General features: G+C 54.7%; 1 protein-coding gene across 1 annotated transcript in view; it reads left to right on the top strand.

Moving 5' to 3' along the window:
* The first annotated feature begins 14,887 nt into the window (after nucleotides 1-14,887).
* LOC144675817 (ribonuclease inhibitor-like) overlaps nucleotides 14,888-24,659 on the top strand; it is a 58,817-nt gene continuing 49,045 nt past the window's right edge. The window contains exons 1-3 of the mRNA XM_078536389.1: nucleotides 14,888-15,672; nucleotides 17,586-17,756; nucleotides 22,992-23,156. Coding sequence (XP_078392515.1) covers nucleotides 15,632-15,672; nucleotides 17,586-17,756; nucleotides 22,992-23,156 — 377 coding nt within the window. The 5' untranslated portion in view covers nucleotides 14,888-15,631. The remainder of the gene's footprint in view (nucleotides 15,673-17,585; nucleotides 17,757-22,991; nucleotides 23,157-24,659) is intronic.

Here is a 24,659-nt window from a genome sequence, read left to right as displayed (position 1 = left end):
AGTGTGAACACTGCCATTCAAGAAAGGAGGGAGGGAAAACACATGGAGCGGCAGCCTGACATCAGTCATAGGGGAAGTGCTGCAGTCTATTATTAAGGAGGTCTTCACAATGCACTGAGAAAAGTATAGAACAATCAGAGCAAGGCAACAGGGACTTACTAAAGGGAAATCCTGTTTGACACATTTATTATTCCGAGATTTTTGAAGGTGTAACTAATAGGGTAGATAAAGTGAAACCATAGAAAATTAACATGTTTATGGCGATTGTATATAATGTGTATCACCTACATATATTGCAACTCGCGTATAACATATAGTTTCTGCGTGTAATGTAAAAATGGACATCTATATGCAGATTGTACATAATGTGAATGATTCATATGTAAATACATATGAATTAGGAACAGGAGTGGGCCATTCGAGCCTGCTCCACCATTCAGTAAGATCGTGGCTGATCTGATTGTAGCCTCCACTCCATATTCCTGCCTACCCCCGCCCCCCCTCTCCGCCCCCACCAATAACCTTTGACTCCCTCGTTAGTCAAGAATCTATCTACCTCTGCCTTAAAAATATTCACCGACCCTGCCTCCACCACTCTCCGGGGAGGACAGACCCAAAGATTCACGACCCTCTGAGAGAAAAAGTTCCTTCTCGCTCTCCGTCATCAACGGGGGAACCCCTGATTTTTAAACTGTGCCCCCTAGTCTTAGTCTCTCCCTCATCCTCTCAGCGTCCGCCCTGTCGAGTCCCCTCAGAATCTGACATGTCTCAATAAAGATCACCCCTCATTCTTCTAAACTCCAATGGGTACAGGGCCCAACCTGCTCAACCTTTCCTCATAAGGCAAACCCCCTTCACCTCAGGAATCAGGCCCAATGAACCTTCTCAGAACTGCATCGGACACATTTATATCCTTCCTTAAATAAGGGGACCAAAACTGTACACAGTACTCCAGAGGTGGTCTCACCCATGCAAATTTAGCCACCATTCCTTCGGTCCCTTCATCCAAGTCATTGATATAAATTGTAAACAAGTTGAGGCCCCAGCACTGATCCCTGTGGCACACCACTCGTCACATCCTGTCAACCAGAAAAAGACCCATTGATGCCAGCTCCCTGCTTCCTGTTAGCCAGCCAATCTTCTATCCACGCTACTCTTATTTTGCGTGGTAACATTTGACCTGACACCTTGCCAAATGCCTTCTGGAGATCCAAGTACAGCACATCCACAGGTTCGTAGAGCAAGTACAAGCTGTATGAAGATTGTATATAATACATATGGTCCGCACGTCACATATATGACCTGCATATGATGTAAAGAACATGAACAAAGTTTATGGAGGTTAGGTATAACGTTCTTTATTTTTTTATTTGTTCGTGGGATGTGGGTGTCGCTGGCTAGGCCAGCATTTATTGCCCATCCCTAATTGTCCTCGTTCAGTATTTAAGAGTCAAGCACATATTCTGTGGGTCTGGAGTCCCATGTAGGCCCAGACTGGGTAAGGACAGTAGATTTCCCTCCCCAAAAGGACTGGAGTGAACCAGATGGGCTATCACAACGATCGACCATCAGACTTTTAATTCCAGATTGTTATTGGATTCAGATTTCACCGTTGGCCGTGACGGGATTCGAACCCAGGTCCCCGGGGTATTACCCTGGGTCGCTAGATTACCAGTTCAGTGACAGCACCACTAGGCCAAGTGACAATACCACCCCAAGGAGAGGTGACCTATAAATAATAATTAGGTCCGACATACAATGTAAATTAAACGCATACGGATTGCATATAACATATACAGTCCTTATGAGACCTACATATAATATGTAGCACATTAACAAGGTGTATGGAGATTGTATATATAATGTATAAATGCCACAGTGTGGACATCATCCGAATGTTAATGCGTAGCCGGCTTCAGGCCCAATTAACGTTGGGATTTTTAACAGGTAACCTAAGATGGGAAGCGCTCCGAGCAAAAGGAGTTCACACAAGAGGGGGCGGGCTCCCCCGGGAGGCACGGACGAGGGCCGTCAGTCCAGAAGGCGGGGCACAGGACAGGAAGGGGCCAGTGAAACGCGGAGACCAGGTACGTGGGCCGACAGGCTCCCTCGATCAGCACCCCGTCCACCATCTTAAACGTTCGCTCCCTCCACCACCGACGCACAGTAGCAGCAGTGTGTGTACCATCTACAAGATGCGCTGCAGCAACTCGCCAAGGCTCCTTCGACAGCGCCGCCCAAACCCACGACCTGTACCATCTTAGAAGGACAAGGGCAGCACGACACATGGGGAACACCACCGCCTGCAAATCCCTCTCCAAGCCACTCTCCATCCCGACCTGGAAATGTATCGGCCGTTCCTTCACTGTTCATTATTTGCAAATTTTCTGACGACTCGAAACTAGGTGGGAGTGTGAGTTGTGAGGAGGAGGAGGACGCAAGGAGGCTTCACACGGACTTGGACAGGCTAAGCAAATGGGCTAGAACATGGCGGATGGAATATAATGTGAAGTTATCCACTCTGGTTACAAAAACAAAGAGGCAGAGCATTTCTTAAATGGTGAGAGATTGGGAAGCGCGGGTGTCCAGAGGGACCTGGGTGTCCTTGTTCATGAGTCACTAAAAGCTAGCATGCAGGCACAGTACGCAAATAAGGAAGGCAAATGGTATATTGGCCATCATCGTGAGGGGATTTAAGGACAGGAGTAAAGATGTCTTGCTGCAATTGTATAGAACCCTTGTTGAGACCGCACCTGGAGTCTGGTGTGCCAAAGGGGCCAAAGGTATAGTTGCTAAATTTGTTGATGACACAAAGATTGGTTGGAAAGTAAGTTGTGAAGGGGACATGAGGCTACAAAGGGACATAGAGGCTGGGAGGGCTGTAGGGGCTGGAGGAGGTTACAGAGATAGGGAGGGTTGTAGGGGCTGGAGGAGGTTACAGAGATAGGGAGGGTTGTAAGGGCTGGAGGAGGTTACAGAGATAGGGAGGGTCGTAGGGGCCGGAGGAGGTGACAGAGATAGGGAGGGGTGTAGGGGCTGGAGGAGGTTACAGAGATAGGGAGGGTTGTAGGGGCTGGAGAAGGTTACAGAGATAGGGAGGGTTGTAGGGACTGGAGGAGGTTACAGAGGTAGGGAGGGGTGTAGGGGCCGGAGGAGGTGACAGAGATAGGGAGGGGTGTAGGGGCTGGAGGAGGTTACAGAGATAGAGAGGGTTGTAGGGACTGGAGGAGGTTACAGAGGTAGGGAGGGGTGGAGGAGGTTACAGAGATAGGGAGGGTTATAGGGGCTGGAGGAGGTTACAAGTGTGTGGGAAAAGATCTGGCAAATGGAGTATAATGTAAGGAGGCAAATGTGAAATTGTCCATTTTGGCAGGAAGAGTAAAAAAAAGAAGCTTATTCTCTACATGGTGAGAGATCGCAGAGCTCTGAGATTCAGAGGGATCTGGGTGTCCTAGTGCATGAACCACAAGAGGTTAGTGTGCAGGTACAGCAGGTAATGAGGAAAGCTAATCGCATGTTATCATTTATTGTGAGGGGGAATCGAATACAAAAGTAGGGAGGTTATGTTTCAACAATAATTAAAAACAGAAAATGCTGGAAAAGCTCAGCAGGTCTGGCAGCATCTGTGGAGAGAGAAACACGGTAAACGTTTCGAGTCCGTGTGACCCTTCTTCATACGCACTTGAAATGTTAACTGAGTTTTTCTCTCCACAGATGCTTCCAGACCGACTGAGCTTTTCCAGCATTTTCTGTTTTTATTTCATATTTCTAGCACCTGCAGTATTTTGCTTGGATCTAAGATCAGGTTATGCTTCAGTTCCTCAGGGCGCTGGTGAGACCACATCTGGAGTATTGTGTACAGCACTGGTCTCCTTATTTAAGGAAGGATGTTGGAAGCAGTTCAGGGAAGGTTTACCAGACTAATCCCGGGAATGGGGCGGGTTGTCTTATGAGGGAAGGCTGGACAGGTTAGGCTTGTATCCGCTGGAGTTTAGAAGAGTGAGAGGGCGACTTGATTGAAACCTTTAAGATCCTGAGGGGTCTTGACAGGGGTGGATGTGGAGAGGATGTTTCCTCTTGTGGGAGAATCTAGAACGAGGGGGGTCACTGTTTAATAATAAGGGGGTCGCCCATTTAAGACAGAGATGAGGAGAAACGTTTTCTCTCAGAGGGGGTGGGGTGAGTCTTTGGAACTCTCTTCCTCAACAGGAGGTGGAAGCAGAGTCTGTGAATATTTTTAAGGCCGAGGGAGATAGATTCTTGATTAACAAGGGGGTGAAAGGTTATCGGGAGTAGGCCAGAATGTGGGGTTGAGGTTACAATCAGATCAGCCACGATCTTATTGAATGGGGGAGCAGAGCTCGAGGGGCCGAGCGGCCGACTCCTGCCCCCAATTCGTATGTTCGCATGTGTACGGTTTTGGCCCCCTTACCTGAGGAAGGATATACTCGCCGCGGAGGGAGCGCAGCGGAGGTTCACCAGGCCGATTGCTGCGATGGCCGGGGACTGTCTTACACGGGGGGGATTGAGGAAACCGGGCCAGTATTCCCCAGGGTTTGGAAGATTCAGGAGTGATCTCGTTCTCACTTAGAAACATCCTGACGGGGCAGACAGTGGTCAGGAGGTTTCCCCCCCTGGCTGATGAGCCCAGAACTAGGGGGCGGGAGGAACACAGTCTCAGAATAAGAGGCAGGCCGCTTAAGACCGAGGGTGGTGAAGGTTTGGAATTCTCCGCCCCAGGGAGCTGTGGAGGCTCTCCATGATTGAACATGGTTCCCAGACAGAAATCCATCGATTCCTGGAGACCAATGACATCGAGGGACGCGGGGAGGGTGGGAAAAATGCTCGAGGATCAGCCACGCTCTGTTTGAACGGCCTTCGCCTGCTCCTGTGGGCCAATCTCTCTCCCGAACAGCAGATGGACTGCAACGGTTAAAGAAGATGGCTCACCACCACCACCTTCTCAAGGGCAGTTACCAGCGATGCCCGGGTCCCAAGAACGAATCAATTTTTTAAGGAGGCGTTTGTGGTGTATACCCACGGCGCTGCGAGGGAGGGGGTTCCAGGATTCTGACCCAGCGTCTGTGAAGGAACGGTGAATATAGTCCCAGTTCACCTCATCACGAGGACCCGCCTATTTCTGTAACATGGCCCGCGTCAGCCCCTCTCAGCTCATCCGCTGCGGCAGCCCTCACCCATGCCTTCTTTCCCTCCAGACTTGACTATTCCCACACACTCCTGGCTGCTCTCCCACACTAAGGTGCCGCACAGGAGGCTGCTGAGTAAGATAAGAGCCCATGGTGTTAGAGGCAAGGTGCTAGCATGGATAGAAGATTGGCTGTCTGGCAGGAGGCAGAGAGTGGGGATAAGGGGGTCCTTCTCAGGATGGCGGCCGGTGACTAGTGGAGTTCCTCAGGGCTCAGTGTTGGGACCACAACTTATCACTTTATACATTAATGATCTAGATGAAGGAACTGAGGGCATCCTGGCTAAGTTTGCAGATGATACAAAGATAGGTGGAGGGACAGGTAGTATTGAGGAGGTGAGGAGGCTGCAGAAGGATTTGGACAGGTTAGGAGAATGGGCAAAGAAGTGGCAGATGGAATACAACATGGGGAAGTGTGAGGTCATGCACTTTGGTAGGAAGAATAGAGGCATAGACTATTTTCTAAATGGGGAGAGAATTCAGAAATCTGGAGTGCAAAGGGACTTGGGAGTCCTAGTCCAGGATTCTCTTAAGGTTAACTTGCAGGTTGAGTCGGTAGTTAGGAAGACAAATGCAATGTTGGCATTTATTTCGAGAGGACTAGAATATAAAAGCAGGGATGTGCTGCTGAGGCTTTATAACGCTCTGGTCAGACCACATTTAGAATATTGTGAGCAATTTTGGGCCCCATATCTCAGGAAGGATGTGCTGGCCCTGGAGAGGGTCCCAGAGGAGGTTCACGAGAACGATCCCAGGAATGAAAGGCTTAACATATGAGGAACGTTTGAGGACTCTGCGTCTATACTCGATGGAGTTCAGAAGGATGAGGGGGGATCTGATTGAAACTTACAGAATACTGAAAGGCCTGGATAGAGTGGACGTGGGAAAGATGTTTCCATTAGTAGGAGAGACTAGGACCCGAGGGCACAGTCTCAGAGTCAAGGGAAGACCTTTTAGAACAGAGATGAGGAGAAACTTCTTTAGCCAGAGAGTGGTGAATCTATGGAATTCATTGCCACAGAAGGCTGTGGAGGCCAGGTCATTGAGTGTATTTAAGACCGAGATAGATAGGTTCTTGATTGGTAAGGGGATCAAAGGTTACGGGGAGAAGACGGGAGAATGGGGTTGAGAAACTTATCAGCCATGATTGAATGGCGGAGCAGACTCGATAGGCCGAATGGCCTAATTTCTGCTCCTATGTCTTATGGTCTATGGTTTACCCTCCGGAATCTTCAGCTCCTCCAAAACTCTGCTGCCCCCGTGTCCAAACTCTCACCGAGTCCCGTTCCCCCATCACCCCCTGTGCTCACTGACCCACACTGGCTCCCGGCCCGGCAACGCCTCTATTTAAAAAATCTTATCCTGATTTTCAAATCCCTCCATGTCCTCATCCCGATCCCTGTAACCTCCTCCAGCCCCTACAACCCTCCCTATCTCTGTAACCTCCTCCAGCCCCTACAACCCTCCCTATCTCTGTAACCTCCTCCAGCCCCTACAACCCTCCCTATCTCTGTAACCTCCTCCAGCCCCTACAACCCTCCCTATCTCTGCAACCCTCCTACAACCCTCCGAGATCTCTGCGCTCCTCCAATTCCGGCCTCTTGACCTTCCCCCCGATCCCCATCGCTCCACCATCGGTGGCCAAGCCTTCAGCTGCCTGGGGCCCTGAGCTGTGGAATTCCCTCCCTAAACCTCTCCGTCCTTCTCTCTCCCTGTCTCTCTCTCTCTCTTTCTCTGTCTCTCTCTCTCTCTGTCTCTCACTCTCCCTCTCTATCTCTCTCTCTGCCTCTGTCTCTTTCTGTCTCTCTCTGTCTCTCTCTCTCTGTCTCTCTCTTTCTGTCTCTTTCTCTCTCTCTCTCTGTCTCTCTCTGTCTCTCTCTCTGTCTCTCTCTCTGTATCTCTCCCTCTCTCTCTGTGTCTCTCTCTGTCTCTCTCTCACTCTCCAACTCTCTCTCCCTCTCTCTGTGTCTCTCTATCACACACTCTCTGTCCCTTTCTCTCTATCTCTCTCTTTTTCTCTCACTCTCTCTCTGTCTCTATGTGTCTCTCGCTATCTCTCTTTCTCTCTCTCTCTCAGTCTCTCTCCGTCCTCTCTCTGTCTCTCTCTCTCTGTCTCTCTCTCTCTGTCTCTCTCTCTCTGTCTCTCTCTCTTTCTCTGTCTCTCTCTCTCTGTCTCCCTCTCTCTGTCTCCCTCTTTCTCTGTCCCCCTCTCTCTCTCCCTCTCTCTCTCTGTCTCTCACACTCTCTCTGTCTCTCACTCTCCCTCTCTCTGCCTCTGTCTCTTTCTCTTTATCTCCCTCTCTCTGTCTCTCTCTCTTTTTCTCTCTCTCTCTCTGTCGCCCCCTCTCTCTCTGTCTCTCTCTCTCTCTCTCTCTCTCTGTCCTCTGCCTGTCTCTCTATGTTGCTCTCTCCATGTCTCTCTCCCTCTCTCCGTCCTTCTATCTCTACTGATACTCCTTCCTGGAATGAGTTAACCTTGGGATGGATGGTTGTGTTTGTATTCCCAGATTTCAGCGCAGCGATCCGGGAAACTCTGGCGAGCTACAATGACACCCAGCTGTACCGGGTGACTCGATTCTACAAGCTGAGGTTGCAGCGAGCGATCGAGGAGTTTGTGGAGGAGCTCAGCTCCTCTCTGGCTGGAAAAACCATATTTAAAGAGGAACATGAGGTGGGTGGCTGAGTCCCTGGTCCCATGGACAGCCCAGGAGCTGCGCTGGATGTGAGGCCAGTACGTGTTCAGGCTGGCCTGGGACAGTGAGCGGGCGGCGGTGGGCGGGGGGGGGTCACGTCTAAGGAATGGCTGCAGGGGCTAGGGTTGGCCAGGTTCAGGGGTCAGGTTAGCGAGCTCGTGGGCGAGGTTAGTGAGGTCATGGGGTTCGGATTAGTGAGGTCACAGGAGTCAGTAGTGAGGTCACAGGGGTCAGGTTAGTGAGGCCACAGGGGTCAGTTTAGTGATGTCATAGGAGTCAGGTTAGCGAGGTCACATGTCAGTTTAATGAGGTTACAGGGTCAATTTAGTGAGGTCATGGTTCAGGTTAGCGAGATCACAGGGGTCAGTTTATTGAAGTCAAAGGGGTCAGTTTAGTGAGGTCAGAGGGTTCAGGTTATGAGGTTATGGGTCAGTTTATTGAGGTCACAGGGGTCAGTTTAGTGAGGTCACAGGGTTCAGGCTATGATGTCACAGGTCAGTTTAATGAGGTTACAGTTCAGGATAGCAAGGTCACAGGGGTCATCTTGGTGAAGTCACAGGGGTCAGGTTAGTGAGCTCACAGGGTTCAGTAGTGAGGTCGCAGGTCAGTTTAGCGACATCATAGGGTCAGCTTAGCAAGGTCACGGGTCAGCTCAGCGAGGCCACAGGGGTCAGGTTAGTGAGCTCACAGGGTTCAGTAGTGAGGTCGCAGGTCAGTTTAGCGAGGTCACGGGTCAGTTCAGCGACATCATAGGGTCAGCTTAGCAAGGTCACGGGTCAGCTCAGCGAGGCCACAGGGGTCAGGTTAGTGAAGTCACAGGGTTCAGGTTAGCGAGGTCACAGGGCTCAATTTAGCGAGGTCACGGGTCAGTTTGGCAAGGTGACGGGTCAGTTTAGTGAGGTCACAGGTCAGTTCAGCGAGGTCTCGTGGGTCAGTTTAGCGAAGTCACAGGGGTCAGTTTAGTGAGGTTACCGGGGTCAGTTTAACGAGGTCACAGAGGTTCAGTTTAGCGAGGTCATAGGGGTCAGGTTAGTGAAGTCACAGGGGTCAGTTGAGCACGGTCGCATGGGTCAGTTTAGTGAGGTCACGGTGGGGGGGGGGGTCAGGTTAGTAAGGTCACGGGTCAGTTTAGTGAGTTCACAGGTCAGTTCAGCGAGGTCACGTGGGTCAGTTTAGCGAGGTCATGGGACTCTGCCGATACCTCCCCTGTCCTGGGTCTAGCGATGTGAAATTTGCCACTTTCTTACCCCACAGAAAGTGCAGGAGCTGGTGGAGAAGGGACAGCGGAGTGAAGCAGCAAGCTATCTGCTGGATATAGTGATGGAGAATGGTGCTCGAGGAGGGAGGGCCATGTGGGCTGCCTTACGCAAGGTGAAAAGCTCGAGGACGGAACTGCGGTCACTCCTCAAGGAGATTCAGGAACAGGGTAAAGGCTCATGTTGACCAATTGGAGGAGGGAACAGCCAGAACAGATTAACAGCAGCTTGCTTCCTGTCTGTCCACAGGTCCCGATCTACCGCTGCTTGCTACCTGGAATCACCTGGAACCTGAATTACCTGATTATCAGACAGGTAAATGCTCAGTTACCGTTATTCCTGTCTTTTTTCCTTCTTGCTCGTGCCCTTTCTCCCTCTTGCTCTCTTTTTCCTGCTTTCTTGTTTTCTCACTCTCTCATTAATCCTCCTTTCCATAAGACCATAAGACATAGGAGCAGAAGTTAGGCCATTCGGCCCATCAAGTCTGCTCCGCCATTCAATCATGGCTGATAAGTTTCTCAACCCCATTCTCCTGCCTTCGCCCCGTAACCTTTGATCCCCTTACCAATCAAGAACCTATCTATCTATCTTTCCATCTCTTTCTCACACTCCCTATGTCTCTACCCCTCTCTCTGTCTCCCTCTCCCTCTCTCTGTCTCTCCACCCCTCTCTCTCTCTCCCCCCCCTCTCTCTGTCTCGCTCTCTCTCTCACTGTATCTCTCCCTCTCTCTCTGTCTCTCTCCCTCTCTCTGTCTATCCCTCTCTGACTATCTCTCTCTCTCTGTCTATCTCTCTGTGTCTCTCTCTGTCTTTCTCTGTCTATCTCTCTCTTCAACTCTGTGTCTCACTGTCTCTCTCTCTCCCTTTTCTCTCTCTCTGCCTTTCCCACTGCCTCTGTCTCTGTCGGTTTGTCTCTCTCTGTCTCTCTCTTTCTCTCCGTCTCGCCCTCTGTCTCTCCCCTCTCTCCCACTGTCTGTCTTTCACTGTCTCTCTCTTTCAGTCTCTCTCTTTCTCTGTCTTTCTCTGTCTGTGTTTTTCTCTCTCTCTATCGCTCTCCTTCTCTCTGTCCCTCTCTTTCTCTCTCTCTCTCCCTCTCCTTCACTTGCTCTGTCTGCCTCTATCTCTGTTTTTCTCTGTCCACCTCTCTGTCTCCCACTCTCTAACTCTTGCCTCTCCCTCTTTTTCTGTTTCTTCTCTCTCTCTATCTCTCTCTCTTGGACTCTCTCTCTCTCTCTCTCTCTCTCTCGCTGTCTCTCTCTCTCGGACTGTCTCTGTCTTTCTCTCTCACACTCCCTCTCTCGCTCTCTCTCACACTCTCTCACTCTTTCCGTCTCTGTCTCTCTCTCTCTCTCTCTTTTGCTCTCTCTGTCTCCCCCTCTCTCTTTGTCTCTCTCTCGCTCTCTCTGTCGCTTTGTCTCTGCCTCTGTCTCTCTCTCTCTCCCTCTCTTGCTCTCTGTCACTCTCTCTTGGTCTCTCTCTCTCGCTTTCTCTCTCTGTCTCACTTTCTCTGTGTCTGTATGTGTGTGTGTCTATATGTCTGTGTGTGTGAGTGTGAGTGTCTATGTGAGTGAGTGTGTGTTTGTGTGTGAGTGTCGATGTGAGTGTGTGAGTGTCTGTGTGTGTGAGTGTCTGTGTGTGTGTCTGTGTGTGAGTGTGTCTGTGTGTGTGAGTCTGTGTGTGTGCGTGTGAGTGTCTGTGAGTGTGTGTGTTTGTGTGTGTGAGTGAGTCTGCATGTGCGTGAGTGAGTGTGTCTGTGAGTATGTGTGAGTGTGTGTGTGTGTCTGTATGTGTGTGTATGTGTGTGTGTATGCGTGAGTGAGTGTGTCTGTTTGTGTGAGTGAGTGTGAGTGTGTGTATCTGTGTGTGTGTGACTGTGTGTGTGTCTGTGTGTGTGTCTGTGTGTCAGTGTCTGTGTGTGAGTCTGTGTGTGTGACTGTGTGTATGAGTGTGTGAGTGTGCGTGTGAGTGTCTGTGAGTGAGTGTGTGTGTGTGGTTTGTGTGTGAGTGAGTCTGCGTGTGCGTGAGTGAGTGTGTCTGTGAGTATGTGTGAGTGTGTGTGTGTCTGTATGTGTGTGTATGCGTGAGTGAGTGTGTCTGTGAATGTGTGTGAGTGCCTGTGTGTGTGAGTGGGTGTGTGTGTGTGTATGTGTGTGTGTGTGACTGTGTGTGTGTGTGACTGTGCGTGTGTGTGACTGTGTGTGTCAGTGTGTGTGTGTGAGACTCTGTGTGTGTGTGTGTGTGTGTGAGTGACTGTGTGTGTATGTGTGTGTGACTGTGTGTGTGTGTGACTGTGTGTGTGTGTGACTGTGCGTGTGTGACTGTGTGTGTGTGTGACTGTGTGTGTGTGACTGTGCGTGTGTGTGTGTCAGTGTGTGTGTGTGAGACTCTGTGTGTGTGTCTGTGTGAGTGTGTCTGTATGTGTCTGTGTGTGTGTGTGTGTGTGTGTGTGTGTGTGTGTGTGTATTTTAATAGTGTGTGTTTTTTATCCCCTCGGTGCGAGGCAGTGATCCAGACGGCGCAGCGGAGACACAAGGAGAAGTTGCGAGAGGAGATGGAGCGGGCGGGGGAGCCGATCCCGGGGGACTACCCGGACCTGGTGGCCATTTCCACGGCGCGGGAGGACTTGCTGGCTGCCCACGAGCAGCTGGCGAGGTGCACCGCGCTGAGGCCGGCGCGGAGGGAGCGGCAGGAGGAGGAGGAGGGCGGCGGCGCCGCGCGGGACAAGGAGGAGGAGGAGGAGGAGGAGCAGGAGAGGAGGAGGCGGGGGCGCTTCAGCAAGCAGGCGATGGAGCCGGTGGCGGCCGGCCGCGAGCTCTTCGGCCTGGGCTTCGGCCAGGCCCAGCGGGGGGGACTGACCGTGCTGGGGGGCGCGGTGGGCGCCGGCAAGAGCCAGGCCCTGCGCCGGCTGGCGGGCCAGTGGGCCTCCTCGGAGGCCGGCACCGGTCCCGGCGCCGTCTACCCCCAGTTCCAGTTCCTGCTCCACTTCGAGCTGTCGGGGTCCGGGGAGGGGGCCGGGGAGGGGCAGCCGTCCAGCCTCCACGCCCTGGCCCTCTCCGCCTACCCCCACCTGGCCCCCGAGCTGGCCCACCTGTGGCGCGGGCCCGAGGGCCTGCTGCTGCTCTTCGACGGGCTGGAGGGGCTGGAGGGCTGGCCCCCCGGGGAGAGCGGCTCCCCCGACCCCCGGGACCCCCGGGAGGAGGCCCCGCTCCCCCGGGCCCTCTGGGCCCTGGCGCGGGGGGCGATGCTGCCGGGCTGCTGCGTGCTGGTGGCGGGCGGGCCGGGGGCCCTGGAGCCCCTGCGGGCGGCGGGCCCCAGGCTGTGGGCCGAGGTCTCGGGCCTGGGCCCGGGGGCCCGCCGGGCCTACGCCCTGAGGCTCCAGGCCGGCCAGGCCGGGGAGGGGGAGGGGGAGCGGGTGCCGGCCGAGGGCAGCGACTACCTGTGGGGGCTGTGCTCCCACCCGGCCTACTGCTGGCTGGCGGCCAGCTGGGGGGCCGGGGGCGCTCGCCCGGGCCCCCTCCCCCTCCCCCGCACCGCCACCCAGCTCCTGGCCGGCTACCTCCACGGGGCCCTGAGGCAGCAGGCGGGCGGCGACCCCCTGGGGCTGGTCGTCCGGGCAGGCCGGATGGCGCTGGAGGGCCTGTCCCGGCGCAGCGGCCTCTTCGGGGAGGAGGACCTCCGGCGCCACGGGCTGCAGCCCTCGCAGCTGGAGCCGGCCCTCGCCCGCAGGAGGGCGCCGGGCGCCGCCACCGCCGCCGCCGGGGCCTCCTACGCCTTCCGCCAGCCGGCGCTGCAGGAGTTCCTGGCGGCCCTGGCCCAGTACCTGGCCCCCGAGCACCCGGACCTGCTGCAGCTCCTGCGCTCCACCCAGGAGGCCGATGGCGACGGGCGCTACGGGGGCTTCCTGCGCTTCCTGCTGGGCCTCTCGGCCCGGGTCTCCACCCGCCAGCTGGAGGAGCTCCTGCCCCCGCTGCCCCACCGCTCCGTCTGCCAGGCCATCCGCTGGCTGGAGGTCCAGGTCCAGGCCGAGGCCAAGCGGAAGGAGCTGAGCCGCCAGCGCCTCCTGCCCCTGGCCCACTACCTCCACGAGGGCCGCAACCGGCGGCTGGCCCGCCTCCTGGCCCGCTCGGTCTCCCGGGTGGTGCTGGGCGGCGGCCAGGCCCAGCCGGGGTCCCGCCTCGACCTGCCCGACTACGCCGCCCTCTCCTACGTCTTCCAGCACTGCAACTCGGTCAGCATCCTAAGCTTCGACAACTGCTACGTCCAGGCGGAGGGCATCACACACCTGCTGCCCGCCTTCCTCAACTGCAAACGCCTCAGGTAACGCCACCGGCCGGCACATTGCCATCTTCGGAGCTGGGGTTGGGCGGGGTGGGGGTGGGGGGGGTGAGGGGGCGGTGTGGTGTGGTGGGAGGGAGGAAGGCAGGTCGGGAGCATCGGGGGAACCGTGACCTCCCTCCGAAACCCTGCCCTGGACTGAGTTCGTTGAACCCGCGAACCCCAAAACCTCCTTTGGACCCGCCTCCTCCGCCCGTTTTGCCAATGCGGACGGAAGGTAAAAGCTGGACAGGGTCACTGAGAGATCAAGTGCGTCACCCAAAGCGGCGGGAGAAGCAGTGGAATACAGGCCATCAGACATCCAGCCAGAATGCGAGGGTCCTCGAGAGGGTGCAGCGCTGAGATTTACCATTAGGGTCCCAGGGATGGGTGGTTTTATCTACAAGCTGCTACAACATAACATTTGCGCCACACGAGTGCCAGGGAATGACCATCTCCAACAAGAGAGAATCCAACCATCGCCCCTTGACATTCAATGGCATTACCATCACTGAATCCCCCCACTATCAACATCCTGGGGGTTACCATTGACCAGAAGCTGAACTGGACCAGCCATATAAATACTGTTGCTACAAGAGCAGGTCAGAGGCTGGGAATCCTGCGATGAGTCACTCACCTCCTGACTCCCCAAAGCCTGTCCACCATCTACAAGACACAAGTCAGGAGTGTGATGGGATATTCCCCACTTGCCTGGATGAGTGCAGCTCCCACAACACTCAAGAAGCTCAACACCGTCCAGGACAAAGCAGCCCCGCTTGATCGGCACCCCATCCGCAAACATTCACTCCCTCCACCACCGACGCACAGTAGCAGCAGTGTGTGTACCATCTACAAGATGCACTGCAGCAACTCACCAAGGCTCCTTCGACAGCACCTTCCAAACCCACGACCACTACCGTCTAGAAGGACAAGGTCAGCAGACACATGGGGAACACCACCACCTGGAAGTTCCCCTCCGAGCCACTCACCATCCCGACTTGGGAATATATCGGCCGTTCCTTCACTGTCGCTGGGTCCAAATCGTGGAACTCCCTCCCTAACAGCGCTGCGGGTGTACCTACACCACACGGGGACTGCAGCGGCTCAAGAAGGCAGCTCACCCACCACCTTCTCAAGGGGGCAATTAGGGATGGGGCAATAAATGCTGGGCCCGGCCAGCGAAGCCCACATCCCGGGAATGAATAAAATGTAGGTTAAGTTGGAGAAACTGGGGCTGCTCTCCTTGGAGCAGAGGGGATTGAGGGGAGATTTGATCGAGGTGTACAAGATGATGACAGGTTTGGATACGGTAAACAAAGAAACGTGGTTCCCATTGGTTGAAACAGGGGCTAGGGGAGAGAAATTTAAAGTTTTGGGCGAGAGAGAGATGTGGGGTGAATGTGAGGGAGAATGTTTTTTACACAGCGAGTGGTAATGACCTGGACCTCGCTGCCCTTGAGGGCGCTGGAAGCGGAGACTGAATGATTTGGAACGGAAATTGGGTGGGCACTGGAGGGAAATAAACTCGCAGGGATTCGGCGGGGGGTGGAGCAAGGGGGACTGGGATAGACTGGATTGCTCTAAGGGGAGCCAGCACAGATTCAATGGGCTGAATGGCCTCCTCCTGTTCCTGTGTAACAGGCTCGAGGAGGGGGGGCTGAATGGGTCCTCCTCCTGTTCCTGTGTAACAGACTCGAGGAGGGGGGCTGAATAGGGCCTCCTCCTGTTCCTGTGTAACAGGCTCGAGGAGGGGGCTGAATGGGGGCCTCCTCCTGTTCCTGTGTAACAGGCTCGAGGAGGGGGCTGAATGGGGGCCTCCTCCTGTTCCTGTGTAACAGGCTCGAGGAGGGGGCTGAATGGGGCCTCCTCCTGTTCCTGTGTAACAGGCTCGAGGAGGGGGGCTGAATGGCCTCCTCCTGTTCCTGTGTAACAGGCTCGAGGAGGGGGCTGAATGGGGGCCTCCTCCCATTCCTGTGTAACAGGCTCGAGGAGGGGGCTGAATGGGGGCCTCTTCCTGTTCCCTGTGTAACAGGCTCGAGGAGGGGGCTGAATGGGCCTAACTCCCTTTTTCCTTCAATAATCCTGGCATTTCTCTCTCTCTCTCTCTCCGTACCAGTCTGGTTGGGAACAATCTGCGTGATGAAGGGGTGAGGATCCTGTGTATGGTTCTGAGGGATCCTGACTGCAAAGTCATTGAGCTCGAGTGAGTACAAATGCCCCCCTGTTTCCTCCATCCCTGAATCCTGAGCTCTCAAGCCAGCTAATTAGCGTCTGATTGCTGAAACCTTTAAGAACGTAGGAAATAGGAGCAGGAGAGTGGGCCGCTCAGCCCCTCGGGCCTGCTCTCCCATTCAGTAAACCATGTCTAATCTGATTGTGGCCTGAACTCTACTTTCTTCCCCGTGACCCCCTACCCCTACCTCATAACCCTCTACCCCCCTCCCCCCCCCCCCGCCCGACCTTGTCAATCAGAAACCTGTCTAACTCAGCCTTGAATATATTCAGTGACCCGGCCCCCACTGCTCTCTGGTGGGGGGGAGAGAATTCCACAGACTCACGACCCTCCGAGAGAGGAAATTCCTCCTCGTCTCCGTCTTCAGTGGGAGACCCCTCATTTTGAAACTGTGCCCCCCCCCCCACCTCATTCTCGATTCCCCCCCCCGACCACGAGGGGGAAACATCCTCTTAGCATCCACCCTGTCTCCCTCCAGAATCTGATATGTTTCAATAAGACCACCCCTCATTCTTCTAAACTCCAATGGGTACAGGGCCCAACCTGCTCAACCTTTCCTCATCAGACAAACCCCCTTCACCCCAGGAATCAGCCCAGTGAACCTTCTCTGAACGGCTTCCAATGCGAGTCTATCGATCCTGAGGTGAGGAGACCGAAACTGTCCACAGGGGCTCCAGGTGCAGTCTCACCAACGCCCTGTACAGTTGGAGCAAGACTTCCCGACTTTTATACTCCACCCCCCCTCGCCATGAAGCCCATTCGGGCCTCTGCTGGAGTATTGTATCCAATTCTGGCACCTTAAGAAAGATGTCGAGGCCTTGGAGAGGAGAAGTATTAGAGAGACCCAAGATGAGGGATTTCATTCATGTGGAGGGACTGTACAGGGCGTTGGTGAGGCCGCTCCTGGAGTCCTGTGGGCCGTTTCGGTCTCCTCACTTGAGGAGGGATAGACTCGCATTGGAGGCCGTTCAGAGAAGGTTCACTGGGCTGATTCCTGGGACGAAGGGGGTTTGTCTGATGAGGAGAGGTTGAGCAGGTTGGGCCCTGTACCCATTGGGGTTTAGAAGAACGAGGGGTGGTCTTATTGAAACATATCAGATTCTGGAGGGAGGGAGGGGGCTTGACAGGGTGGATGCTGAGAGGATGTTCCCTCTCGTGGGGGGGAATCTAGAACGAGGGGGGTGGAGGGGGCACAGCTTCAGAATGAGGGGTCTCCCATTGAAGACGGAGACGAGGAGGAATTTCCTCTCTCGGAGGGTCGTGAGTCTGTGGAATTCTCTCCCCCCACAGAGAGCAGTGGGGGCCGGGTCACTGAATATATTCAAAAATTAGATTGATAGAATTTTGGGAACTGAGGGAATTACGGTACATGGGGAGAGGTGGGAGAGTGAAGTTGAGGTGGAAGATCAGCTACGATCGTTGAGCAGGCTCGAGGGGCTGAAGGGCCTCCCCCAGCTTCTGTATAATAAGCTTGAGAGGGGATGAATGGCTCCCTCCTGTTCCTGTGCAACAGGCTTGAGGAGGTGAATGGCCTCCTGTTCCTGTGTAACAGGCTGAGAAGGGGCAGAATGGCTTCCGCCTGTAACAGGCTCGAGGAGGGGGCTGAATGGCCTCCTCCTGTTCCTGTGTTACAGGCTCGAAGAGGGGCTGAATGGCCTCCTATTCCTGTGTAAAGGCTGAGAAGGGGGCTGAAAGGGGCCTCCTCCTGTTCCTGTGTAACAGGCCCGAGGAGGGGGCTGAATGGGGCCTCCTCCTGTTCCTGTGTAACAGGCTCGAGGAGGGGGCTGAATGGCCTCCTTCGATAGTGTTCTATTGATGCTGCTTCCTCTTCACTCTCTCTCTCTCGCACCCTCTCTCTCTCTCTCTCTCCCCCTGCTCTCTAGGCTCGCCAGGAATGGCCTGACCTGGGCTTGTGCTGCGGACCTCATCTCCGCCCTCGTCTCAAACCCCTCGATCAACGGCCTGAGCTTAAACAAGAACGATCTTGGGGACGTCGGTGTGCAGCAGCTTGCTGAAGGGCTGCAGCATCCGGACTGTAACGTCGAGATTATCCAGTGAGTAAATGGAAGGGGAGGGAGGGAGGGAGGAACTCAGGAAAATTACAATCACCAGGGAAGTGGTACTGAGCAAATTGTTGGGGGTGAGGGCTAACAAATCCCCGGGTCCGGATGGACTTCACCCTAAGGTGTTGAAAGGAGTGGTTAGTGATGGAGCTGACACACGGGTTTTAATTTTCCAAAATTCCCTAGGTTCAGGGAAGGCTCCGTTAGATTGGAAATCAGCAAATGTAAGTCTTTTATTCAAAAAGGGAGGGAGACAGAAAGCAGGAAACTACAGGCCAGTTAGCCTGACATCTGTCATGGGGAAAATGTTAGAAGCTATTATTAAAGATATTTATAGCCGGGCCCTGAGAAAAGTTCATGGTAATCAGGCAGAGTCACCACGGCCCTGTGAAAGCGAAATTGCGTTTAAACAATTTATTGGAGTTCTTTGAGGATAAAGGGGAAGCAGTGGATGTGCTGTACTTACATTTCCAGAAGGCATTTGATAAAGTGCCACATGAAAGGCTCTTGCAGAAAGTAAAAGCTCACGGTGTAGGGGGTAACATATTGGCGTGGATAGAAGATTGGCTGGTGAACAAGAAGCAGGGAGCTGGTATCGGTGGGTTTTTTTCTGGTTGACAGGATGTGACGAGTGGTGTGTCACAGGGATCAGTGCTGGGGCCTCAACTGTTTGCAGTTTATATAAATGACTTGGATGAAGGGGCCGAAGGAATGGTGGCTAAATTTGCTGATGACACAAAGATAGGCAGGAAAGTAAATTGTGAAGAGGACGTAAGGAGGTTACAAAGTGTCATAGAAAGTGAGTGGGCAAAGATCTGGCAAATGGAGTATAATGTGGGACAAATGTGAACTAACTCATTTGGCATAAAGAATAATTAAGCAGCTTATTATCTAAATGGTGAGAGATCACAGAGCTCTGAGATTCAGAGGGATCTGGGTGTCCTAGTGCATGAATCGCACGGTTAGTGTGCAGGTACAGCGGGTAATGAGGAAAGCTAATAGAATCTTATCATTTATTGTGAGGGGGGAATTGAATACAAAAGTAGGGAGGTTATTCTTCAGTTGTACAGGGGACTGGTGAGACCACATCTGGAGTATTGTGTACAGCACTGGTCTCCTTACTTAAGTAAGGATGTAAATGCGTTGGAAGCAGTTCAGAGAAGGTTTACCAGACTAATCCCAGGAATGGGGCGGGTTGTCTTATGAGGAAAGGTCGGACAGGTTAGGCTTGTATCCGCTGGAGTTTAGAAGAGTAAGAGGCAACTTGATTGAAACCTTTAAGATCCTGAGGGGTCTTGACAGGGGTGGATGTGGAGAGGATGTTTCCTCTTGTGGGAGAATCTAGAACGAGGGGGTCACTTTGAAAATAAGGGGGTCGCCCATTTAAGACAGAGATGAGGAGAAACGTTTTCTCTCAGAGGGTCTTGAGTCTTTGCAACTCTCTTCCTCAACAGGAGGTGGAAGCAGAGCCTTTGAATATTTTTAAGGTGGAGCGGGATAGATTCTTGATTAACAAGGGGGTGAAAGGTTATGGGGGGGTCAGGCGGGAATGTGGGGTTGAGGTTACAATCAGATCAGCCACGATCTTATTGAATGGGGGAGCAGAGCTCGAGGGGCCGAGTGGTCGTATGAGTAACAGAACGCCACTTTTCCAACTATTCTACTCTCTCAGTCCTGCCGAGCCAAACCACACCCTAGGCACCACCCCCCCCGACATCAGCAGATATAGTGGCCGCAGGAGATTACAGAGATAGGGAGTATTGTAATGGCTGGAGGAAGTTACAGAGATAGGGAGGGGTTTAGGGGCTGGAGGAGGTGACAGAGATAGGGAGGGTTGTAGGGGCTGGAGGAGGTGACAGAGATAGCAAGGGTTGTAGGGGCTGGAGGAGGTTACAGAGATAGGGAGGGTTGTAGGGGCTGGAGGAGGTTACAGAGATAGGGAGGGTGGTAGGGGCTGGAGGAGGTTACAGAGATAGGGTTGTAGGCACTGGTGGAGATTACAGAGATAGGGAGGGTTGTAGGGGATGGAGGAGGTTACAGAGATAGGGAGGGTGGTAGGGGCTGGAGGAGGTTACAGAGATAGGGAGAGTTGCAGGGGCTGGAGGAGGTTACAGAGATAGGGAGAGTTGCAGGGGCTGGAGGAGGTTACAGAGATAGGGAGGGTTGTAGGGGCTGGAGGAGGTTACAGATATAGGGAGGGTTGTAGGGGCTGGAGGAGGAAACAGATAGGGAGGGTTGCAGGGGCTGGAGGAGGTTATAAAGATAGGGAGGGTTGTAGGGACTGGAGGAGGTTACAGAGATAGGGAGGGGATGAGTCTGTGGAAAGATTTGATCAAGAGGAGGAGGGGTATATTAAAATCGATGCATTTGCAGATTGGGAGAGGGTGGGTGATGGGTGAACGGGATGCAGGGTGAGTTAGGAGAGTGGAGAAGCAGAATTCTGATGAGCTAATTGTTGCAGAGGGAGAGGTGAGAGGACATGAGGGGAGTGTGGAGAGGAGAGAGGACATCAGGGGAGTGTGGAGAGGAGAGAGGTCAGGAGGGGAGTGTGGAGAGGAGAAAGGACAGAAGGAGAGTGTAGAGAGGAGAGAGGGCACCAGGGGAGTGTGGAGAGGTGAGAGGGCATCAGGAGAGTGTGGAGAGGCAAGAGGACAGGAGGGGAGTGTGGAGAGGAGAGAGGACAGGAGGGGAGTGTGGAGAGGAGAGGAGGGGAGTGTGGAGAGGACAGGAGGGGAGTGTGGAGAGGAGAGAGGACAGGAGGGGAGTGTGGAGAGGAGAGAGGACAGGAGGGGAGTGTGGAGAGGAGAGAGGACAGGAGGGGAGTGTGGAGAGGAGAGAGGACAGGAGGGGAGTGTGGAGAGGACAGAGGACAGGAGGGGAGTGTGGAGAGGAGAGAGGACAGGAGGGGAGTGTGGAGAGGAGAGGACAGAAGGGGAGTGTGGAGAGGAGAGGACAGGAGGGGAGTGTGGAGAGGAGAGAGGACATCAGGGGAGTGTGGAGAGGAGAGAGGTCAGGAGGGGAGTGTGGAGAGGAGAGGACAGAAGGGGAGTGTGGAGAGGAGAGGACAGGAGGGGAGTGTGGAGAGGAGAGAGGACATCAGGGGAGTGTGGAGAGGAGAGAGGACATCAGGGGAGTGTGGAGAGGAGAGAGGACAGGAGGGGAGTGTGGAGAGGAGAGGACAGAAGGGGAGTGTGGAGAGGAGAGGACAGGAGGGGAGTGTGGAGAGGAGAGAGGACATCAGGGGAGTGTGGAGAGGAGAGAGGACAGGAGGGGAGTGTGAAGAGGAGAGGACAGGAGGGGAGTGTGGAGAGGAGAGGACAGGAGGGGAGTGTGGAGAGGAGGGGAGTGTGGAGAGGAGAGAGGACAGGAGGGGAGTGTGGAGAGGACAGGAGGGGAGTGTGGAGAGGAGAGAGGACAGGAGGGGAGTGTGGAGAGGAGAGAGGACAGGAGGGGAGTGTAGAGAGGAGAGAGGACAGGAGGGGAGTGTGGAGAGGAGAGGACAGGAGGGGAGTGTGGAGAGGAGAGGACAGGAGGGGAGTGTGGAGAGGAGAGAGGACAGGAGGGGAGTGTGGAGAGGAGAGAGGACAGGAGGGGAGTGTGGAGAAGAGAGAGGACAGGAAGGGAGTGTGGAGAGGAGAGGACAGGAGGGGAGTGTGGAGAGGACAGGAGGGGAGTGTGGAGAGGACAGGAGGGGTGTGTGGAGAGGGGAGAGGACAGGAGGGGAGTGTGGAGAGGAGAGAGGACAGGAGGGGAGTGTGGAGAGGAGAGGACAGGAGGGGAGTGTGGAGAGGACAGGAGGGGAGTGTGGAGAGGAGAGGACAGGAGGGGAGTGTGGAGAGGACAGGAGGGGAGTGTGGAGAGGACAGGAGGGGAGTGTGGAGAGGGGAGAGGACAGGAGGGGAGTGTGGAGAGGAGAGAGGACAGGAGGGGAGTGTGGAGAGGAGAGAGGACAGGAGGGGAGTGTGGAGAGGACAGGAGGAGAGTGTGGAGAGGACAGGAGGGGACTGTGGAGAAGAGAGAGGACAGGAGGGGAGTGTGGAGGGGAGAGAGGACAGGAGGGGAGTGTGGGGAGGAGAGAGGACAGAAGGGGAGTGTGGAGAGGAGAGAGGACAGGAGGGGAGTGTGGAGAGGAGTGAGGACAGGAGGGGAGTGTGGAGAGGACAGGAGGGGAGTGTGGAGAGGAGAGGACAGGAGGGGAGTGTGGAGAGGAGAGAGGACAGGAGGGGAGTGTGGAGAGGAGAGAGGACAGGAGGGGAGTGTGGAGAGGACAGGAGGGGAGTGTGGAGAGGACAGGAGGGGAGTGTGGAGAGGACAGGAGGGGAGTGTGGAGAGGAGAGGAGGGGAGTGAGGAGAGGACAGGAGGGGAGTGTGGAGAGGAGAGGAGGGGAGTGAGGAGAGGACAGGAGGGGAGTGTGGAGAGGACAGGAGGGGAGTGTGGAGAGGAGAGGACAGGAGGGGAGTGTGGAGAGGAGAGAGGACAGGAGGGGAGTGTGGAGAGGAGAGGAGGGGAGTGAGGAGAGGACAGGAGGGGAGTGTGGAGAGGAGAGGAGGAGAGTGAGGAGAGGACAGGAGGGGAGTGTGGAGAGGAGAGGACAGGAGGGGAGTGTGGAGAGGAGAGGACAGGAGGGGAGTGTGGAGAGGAGAGAGGACAGGAGGGGAGTGTGGAGAGGAGAGAGGACAGGAGGGGAGTGTGGAGAGGAGAGAGGACAGGAGGGGAGTGTGGAGAGGAGAGAGGACAGGAGGGGAGTGTGGAGAGGAGAGGGACAGGAGGGGAGTGTGGAGAGGAGAGAGGACAGGAGGGGAGTGTGGAGAGGACAGGAGGGGAGTGCGGAGAGGACAGGAGGGGAGTGCGGACAGGACAGGAGGGGAGTGCGGAGAGGAGAGAGGACAGGAGGGGAATGCGGAGAGGACAGGAGGGGAGTGTGGAGAGGACAGGAGGGGAGTGTGGAAAGGACAGGAGGGGAGTGTGGAGAGGACAGGAGGGGAGTGTGGAAAGGACAGGAGGGGAGTGCGGAGAGGACAGGAGGGGAGTGCGGAGAGGAGAGAGGGCATCAGGGGAGTGTAATCCAAGATGGAGTAATGACACATGGCTGATGGTTTCAGCAGTGGAGGAGCTGAGATGGTGAAGGTACAGAGGGGGTGGGACATGTCGATGCGGGAAGGGTGTTTGCTGGGTGTGAATCTCTCTCCCTGTCTCTGAAATGTCCCTCCTGGCTTCGCACACAGGCTGGATAGTAACTGCCTGACAGAGGCGTCTGCGCAGGGACTGAGTAACTTGCTCCGGGTTCACCCCGAGTTGCAGTGGCTTATCCTGGACAAGAACCAGCTGGGTGACCAAGGGCTCATGAAACTCGCTGAGGGAATCAGGACCTGCAGGCTCCGCAGATTGGGGTGAGTGACATGATTCACCCAGGCTCACGCCCTTCCCCGTCTCTCCTTCACCCAACCCTGATTCACTCCCTCTCTCCTTCACTCTGCCCTGACTCACTCACTCACTCTCTCCACCCCGCCCTGATTCACTCTCTCATTCCTTCACCCAGCCCTGATTCACTCTCTCTCTCCTTCACCCAGTCCTGATTTATTCCCTCTCTCCTTCACCCCTCCCTGATTCACTCCCTCTCTCCTTCACCCCTCCCTGATTCACTCCCTCTCTCCTTCACCCCTCCCTGATTCACTCCCTCTCTCCTTTACCACGCCAATTCACTCGCTCCATCACCCTACACAAATTCACTCCCTCTCTCCTTTCCCTCGCCCTGATTCACTCTCTCCTTCATCCCGCCCTAATTCGCTCCCTCTCTCCTTCGCCCCTCCCTGATTCGCACCCTCTCTCCTTCACCCCTCCCTGATACACTCCCTCTTTCCTTCACCCCAACCTGATTCACTCCCTCTCTCCTTCATCCCAACCTGATTCACTCCCTCTCTCCTTCACCCCGCCCTTATTCACCCACACTCTCCTTCACTCCCTCTATGATTCATTTCCTTTCCTTCACCCGGCCCTGATTTACTCTGATACACTCCCTCTCTCCTTTATCCCTCCGTAATTCACTCCCTCTCTGCTTCACACCCCCCGATTCTCTCCCTCTCTCCTTCACTCCCGCCCCGATTCATTTCCTCTGCTTCACCTCTCCCTGATTCACTCCCGCTCTCCTTCACCCCTCCCTGATTCACTCTCTCTATTTCACTCCTGCCCTGATTCACTCCCACCCTGATTCGCTCCCTCTCTCCTTCACCCCTCCCTGATTCACGCCCTCTCTCCATCGCCCCGCCCTGATTCACTCCCTCTCTCCTTCACCCCACCCTGATTCACTCCCTCTCTCCTTCACCCCTCCCTGATTCACGCCCTCTCTCCATCGCCCCGCCCTGATTCACTCCCTTTCTCCTTCACCCCTCCCTGATTCATGCCCTCTCTCCATCGCCCCGCCCTGATTCATTCCCTCTCTCCTTCACCCCCTCCATGATTAGCTCACTTTCTCCTTCACACCCGCCCTGATTCACTCTCTCTCCTTCACCCCCACCTGAATCACTCACTCTCTCCTTCACTACCGCCCTAATTCGCTCCCTCTCTCCATCACCCCTCCATGATTCACTCGCCCTCTCCTTCACTCCCATATTGATTCTCTCTCCTTCACCCCACCCTTATTCACTCCCTCTTTCCTTCACCCCACCCTGATTCTCTCCCTCTCTCCTTAACCCCTCCGATTCACACCCTCTCTCCTTCATCCTGCCCTGATTCAGGCCCTCCCTCCATCGCCACGCCCTGATTCACTCCCTCTCACATTCACCCCACCCTGATTCTCTTCCTCTCTGCTTCACCCGTCCCTGATTCACTCACTCTCTCCTTCACCCAGCACTGATTCGCTCCCTCTCTCCTTCACCCCGCCCTGATTCCCTCCA

Source organism: Cetorhinus maximus, unplaced genomic scaffold (genome assembly GCF_964194155.1).
Source record: "Cetorhinus maximus unplaced genomic scaffold, sCetMax3.hap1.1 HAP1_SCAFFOLD_1168, whole genome shotgun sequence".
Classification (NCBI taxonomy): domain Eukaryota; kingdom Metazoa; phylum Chordata; class Chondrichthyes; order Lamniformes; family Cetorhinidae; genus Cetorhinus; species Cetorhinus maximus.
Note: the sequence above shows the minus strand (reverse complement) of the source record. Positions and strands in the feature narration are given on the sequence as shown.